General features: G+C 48.2%; 1 protein-coding gene across 1 annotated transcript in view; it reads left to right on the top strand.

Annotated features, from left to right (window-relative positions):
* Positions 1-6,348, top strand: part of KIAA1257 (KIAA1257 ortholog) — a 130,554-nt gene that overhangs the window by 28,086 nt on the left and 96,120 nt on the right. The window contains exons 3-4 of the mRNA XM_019536965.1: positions 483-690; positions 5,493-5,624. Coding sequence (XP_019392510.1) covers positions 483-690; positions 5,493-5,624 — 340 coding nt within the window. The remainder of the gene's footprint in view (positions 1-482; positions 691-5,492; positions 5,625-6,348) is intronic.

The following is a 6,348-nucleotide window of genomic DNA, read 5'->3' as shown; positions in this document are numbered from 1 at the left end:
GGGCTGGACTCGATGATCTCCCGAGGTCCCTTCCAGCCCTAATGTCTATGAAATCTATAAATCTATGACCCCCAAGTCCCTTTCATCTGTAGTGCTAACCAGCATAGCTCTACTGAGCTTATAAGCATGGTGCAGGTTTTGCCTTCCAAGGTGGAGAACCTTGCATTTTTCAGTGTTGAACATGATCAGGTTCTCATCCGCCCATTTCATGAGCTTGTCAAGATCAGCCTGGATCAATCTCCTGTCCTAGGTACCATATGTTACTTTACTCCTCTGTCTCCCTAGTTACGTGAATGCCAGGCCTACTTTAACACTTGTATGGTGTTTTGTAATCCTAAATCTCTTGGAATAAAATGTGGACTCTTTTCTCTGTGTGGATTCTTTTTTATATAAATAGCTTCAGACTGTGTGTGAATGTTAACTGTTCAGTGGTTCTCATGTTCTCTCTAATGGTTTTCATCTCTCTCTTTTTTTTTAACAAGGTTGTGAAGCCATGGTTTGAAAATGACCAGATATGGGTCTCTTGGAATCACAGAATTGATATTAATGTTACCAATGAATTTTTAACAAAACTGAGAGAACACAAAATAACGTTAAAGCTGTGGGATACCAGGGACAAAGTTTGTGCAAAAGCTAAATTTAGTAAACCAAGGATTTCATATTCACAAGCAGAGGATGTAGATGCGATTGGTAAGTATTAAAGTAAAGAAGCAAACTCCCTATAAAATGTATCCTAAGAAAAACAAGAAAACAGATTTTCCTTTTAGTTTTAGCACAGATGCACAATATTTCATACGTGTGCGTTTTCTCTTTTACTCAACTACCTTGTATGTGCCTGCTGTTTAATCAATGGTAAGATTATAATTTCAGATTCATGTAATATAATACTCATTAAGAATATTGCTGTATTTTCATATTGTAATAAATGGTTCTGGAATGTCCTCAACGGACTCAGAGGCAGAGTGCTAACATGTTGACTGTGTAGACTGGATGATGCTATGTCGCCATAGCAGTGAGGTACAGCAACACAGCTTGTCACTACAGTGACATAGCATCAGCAGGTACTAACTGTGACACCGCCACTACTGCATGGTAGCAACAAATTACTGCACAGTAGCATGTTGCACAGTCATTTAGTACTTGCTAAAGTAAGTACCAATTGTGCATTGGGGTGCACATATAGATTGTTATCAAGTCAAATGCTGTATTTTCTGGAATACAGCACGCACTTTCCCCACTAAAATCAGTTCCCCAAAATAGGGATGTGTATATTAAGTGGGAAGCTGATTTTCTGAATGGGATAGAAGTACTCTGCTTTGCTTCCTGCTTCACAGTGCAGCAGCTGTTGCATTACCATTGAGGCAACTGAAGGAGTCAGTTAACTTAATGGCTCATTGTTCTTCACTCCATAGGTGTTAACAATTATTTATTTTTGTTAGTGATCTAGGTAACCTTTCTTTGCACAGTTCTTCTGTCTGCTAGCTGTTCCTGATCTCTCTCCTCCTATTTCTGCCTAAAATCAAACATCTACTCATGAAGACCAGTTTCAGCAGCAGCTAGTTTAAGTTAAGCAGGAAAGAAAGGGTGAGTCATTCGAAGATTAGACTCTGTCCTTGCTCTATGCAGCCCTAACTCTGGAAAAATCTTTCCCCCCCTTTATTCTGCCTTTCAAAAGCAAGATTTGTATTATATTCTGGGGTAAGTGGTATGCAAGAAAATACAGCGTTGTCTCAAATGCTCAGAATTCTGTCAGAGTATAGGAGCTGATGAGATTTTTAATGGAGCATTAGGTCTCTATCTTTCAAAGGGGTGTGAATGCCTGATCCTCTACTACTGGGATATTACCATTGTGGGTGAGTGGAAACTCTGTGCATGCCCTCAGAGTGTTTTCTGATGAATCCTTTAGAGTCTGTAGGGGGGAGACTGGCTATGTTTATGCAGGGTGATGAATGCAGAAAGGGATGACATGGTAAAAGTTCTACCTTCCAGATCACATACCATAGGAGTCACTGCAAGGAGGGCCATTGCTACTTACCCCAATTATTCCTGTGGCTAATTGCTTCGTTTGCAGGAGTTATATGTTAGGGGACCCCATAAGCCCCAGGAATCCATAGGTTCCCCCTGCAGGTTTTGGGGGCAGTCTTCTAACTTCTTCTGACCTTCATCTCCAAAGAGAGGTAGTTAGCTGTGTTTGTCTGAAGTCAGGCAGATGGCAGAGTAGATTTGTACTTTGTAGCCCAGGGGTGGGTAAAATATGGCCTGCTGGCCGGATATGGCCCATCAGCTCATTCTATCCAGCCCACAGGGCCTCTACAAATTTTAGAAAATTAATTTTTATCTACCCCTCACTGCCTGCCTGTCAAAGATGACAGGCAGGCAGCAGCAGCAGCAGAACCCAGCAGGAGCCTATGGCTGAGCAGCAAGGTGAGCCCGGCCCCATCCTGCACCCAGCAGGGGCAGGGAGCAGCTTGGGGAGGGGCAGGGGCTGTGAGAAGGAATGGGGGCCCCATGCTCCAGTCAGCTGCTTCTCTTCGCTGGTGCTGACCTGGCCGGGCCCATCTCATCCTGAGCAGCACACAGCAAAGCAGTGGCTGGGCCGGCTTTGTTGCGTGCTGCTCCGGACGGGATGGGACGGGACAGGACGGGCCCAGCCGGATTGACATCAGTGAGAAGAAGCAGCGACTGAGCCACGTGCCACTCAGGACCAGCTTAGCTGTGGTTTCCTCTCCCTGGTGGCAGCCTGGCCAGGCCTGAGAGGCACACAGCAAAGCTGCAGCTTCTATTTACCCCTGCTGGCCTGTCCCTGCCAGTCCCAAGCAGCATGCGGCTTAGCCACCATTTCTCCTCACTGGTGCCAATTTGGCCAGGCCTATTGCATCCCTGGTGACACGCATGGAAGCAGCGGCTGGGCCAACTTTGCTGCATGCCGTTCAGGACGGGCCGGGCCAAGCTGGTTCAGCACTGGCAAGGAGAAGTGGCGGATGAGCTGCATGCCACTTCCCCGCACCACTCGGGATGGACTGGCACCAGAGAGGCAAAACCATGGTTGAGCCTGTGCCGAGCAGCATGCAAGGCAGTGGCACACGGCTCAACTGGGTCAGCCACTGCTTCTCCTCACTGGTGCTGATCCAGCCAGGCCCATCCCATCTTGAGAAGCACTCAGCAAAGCCAGCCCAGCCGCTGCTTCTCTGCGTGCTGCTCGGAATGCAACAGGCCCAGCCAAGTCAGCACTGGCAAGGAGAAGTGGCAACTGAGACATGCTGCTTGGGACTGGATAGGCCAGGCCAGCAGAGGTAAGTGTACAGCTTTGTGCTTCTGTTCCCAGAGCCCCAGGGGCTCCTGCCACCATGGCCCGGAGGACTCTGCCCCATTTGTGCTGTGACCAGTATGCACAGAGGCAGAGCTGGGAGCTCCCCAAGCCCAGTGTCCTGCCTCTGCCAAGCAGAATCCTCTTGTGGGCAGGGCGATTGCATCCCATCCCATGGAGCTGTGAGGGCAAGGCTGGGTTCCACTTTGGGTGCCGCATGGGGCCTAGCTGTGGCCCAAGTCTGTAGAACTCTGAAGTAGTCCCCACTCCTTTCCCAGCCCCACTCCCCCTCCAGCTACCACCTTCCCAAGGGCCTGGGCAGGCCAGCCTACCTGTGGTACCTCCCCCTGTGCCTGCTTCTCCCCGTGCTTCTCTTCCTCTCTCTCTCTCTTTCCCTCTCCCTCCTTCCTTCCCTCGCTCTTCCCTCTCTCTTCTTTCTCCCTTCTCTCTTCTCTCTCTCTCTTCCCCCTATTTTCTGTTCCCTGTCTCCTCTTCCTCTCTCTCTCTCTCCTCCCCTTCCCTCCCTCTTCCCTCTCTCTTCTTTCTTCCCTCCCTCTTGCCTCTCTCTTCCCTCTTCCCTGCCTCTTCCCTCCCTGCCTCTTCCTCTCCTCTCTTGCCTCTATGAAGTTTTATTTATTGTCACCAGGTTTAGAATTTTTAGAAAACCTGGTATTTACCATTAAAAAGAAACATTTATGATTATTAACTATATTAATATGTAGTGCATCCTGCCATATACCCCATGCCCCAGTTTTGGTGTTTGGCATGCCGGCACTCCAGCACAGTTACAACGTAAACATTGTGGTGTTTTTCAGCACTCTGGCCAAAAAACATTGCCTACCCCTGTCAAAGACCATGTGACAGAGTGTAACTTCCAGTTGCAAGGCCATACTACCCCCTTCCAAAAGGAGTACTTCCGGGGGCAAAGGATAGGGGTTAGGGGGTGGGACTTCCAGCCAGAAAATGGTGACCAGGGGGCAGGGCAACTGTCAAGGGGTGGGGCCATACAGCCTTAGCAGATCACAAAAATTTGTGAAGTGGCCCTCCAGTCGAATTAATTGCCCACCCCTGTTGTAGCCTAAGCAAATCAGACATGTATAGCATAAGCTTTCATGTCTCCATGGAAATCCTGGCGCCATGCTGTCATGGCCCCACCTCTTTTGGGGTCTCCATGGGAACTAGCTGCAGCAATATGGGCAGGGTTTGCTGGGAAATGGAGTCTGACTGTCAGCCTGATCCAGCATTTTGCCCACCCCCAGCTTAGACCAAATTTAACACAATCTGGTCTGCAGAGGCATCTATATATGTACCGAATGTTTGCTCTGACACAAGCTAATGTGCATGCATTGGAGCAGATTTGATTAATGGAGTCTGCTGGTGTGTGTTAATGTGCTCTAGCAGCCTCCGTGTCACATCGGTTAAATGTCCTCACGCTTCAAAATGGCAGGGGCACTTGAACTAAAGTTGTTGAATGAGCTTCAGTTCAAACACCTCCACTGCCATTTTGAAGCATGGGACACGGAATACACATGACACTGCAGGCACTTTCATTAAAGCAGCTCTCAGAGCCTCTCTAATTAAAGCACCCTCCACCACCACCATTGCGGAGTACATGTATAGACACCCTAGATGATTTGTTGTTTCACAATTTCCCATTCAAGTTAATTTTCTATTATTCTTTCTATATTTTTAAAAGTGTTATTGTCTAAGAACAGCCACTTTGAGGTCATTGATGGAATGTCTACAGAGGTTAAAGTGTTCTGCCACAGGATTGTGTCTTTTTGGAATTCATGTCAGTTTTGTGTCCATTCATTCTTTCACGTAAGGATCACTCTGTCTGTCCAATGTAGAAAGCAGAGAGGCACTGTAAGCAGGTAGTGGCATATGTGACATTATGTGACATTGACAGAGGAGCCAGTGAATGAACCTAAGATACTATACTTTTCTGATTTAATTAGTCTATGAAGTACAGATCTACCTTGCCTTCCGTCTTCACCTCCAAACCCATAGACATCAGGGAACTCATGGATTGATTTCCCTTAGATCATAGAAAGGCTGATAGTATAACATGGGGGAGATGCTTTACCTGCTATGACCCAAGGGTGGGGGCAGCATTCAGGTAAAGTACAGCCAAAATAAGGGAAAATTAAGTCTGAGAATCTCTTGGGTTTTTTTGTCCCACCAGGTGGGGTGAAATTTACAGTGCTATATCAAAGAAAACTCTTTGAAGACAATCAGCCAGCACCCAGCTGCACTAAAAGTAAAAGTGTGAAGAAATCCAGTGTGCTGGATGAACTTGCAACCAGTCCTGTGGCAGGTACAGTAGTATGATCAGAGACTGAGACTCACTAGGCAAAAACTAAGATAAAGAGCCCAGAATAAGGGACTGAAACTGGGGCCCTGGTTGTGGGGGACATGCAGAGATGAGGAACCTGTATGTAGCCTGTCCCTGCAGTAGGGGGAGAGATGTGACCTATCGCTGTGGGGAGGGGAGGAGGGGATGAGCTTAACTCAGCCCTGTGGAGGTGAAGAGGGTGTGACCTGGCTCCAACCTGGCCCTATGGGGGTTGGAAGGAGATGTGGCCCCAAGCCACCCCCTGCCGGGGAAAAGGAGACATGACCTGGCCCCTCAACCCCAGTCTTCTCCTCAAAGAAAAGGAGGCATGGCCTGGCCCCACATGAGGAAGAGGCCATGGTCCACAAGAGGAAGGGGGCATGAGCCCTGCGGGGGCAAGGGACACAGCCTGGCTCTGACCACATGCGCAGGTCTTGGGGTCTGGGAATTTGGCAGGGGAAGGGTGTCAGTATTAAGGGCCACCACTACCTTACTGCCAAATTCTCTGATGTGTGGGGAGCCCCACAGGCCACATATGGCTTGTGAGCCAGAGGTTGAACACCCCTGATACAGAATATTACAGTATACTAAGTAAAGTACTCTGAAAAATCAGGCCCTCTGTTTTCAAACTGCATATCCAATATTAGATATGAAACCGAGCCAGGGCGGAATTGGGCACAGGGCAGAGCCACAGCTCATCTGGAGG

Source organism: Crocodylus porosus, unplaced genomic scaffold (assembly GCF_001723895.1).
Source record: "Crocodylus porosus isolate Cpor-Errol unplaced genomic scaffold, CroPor_comp1, whole genome shotgun sequence".
Taxonomy (NCBI): Eukaryota; Metazoa; Chordata; order Crocodylia; family Crocodylidae; genus Crocodylus; species Crocodylus porosus.
The sequence above is the reverse complement of the archived record's forward strand: the minus strand, read 5'-3'. Positions and strand labels throughout refer to the sequence as shown.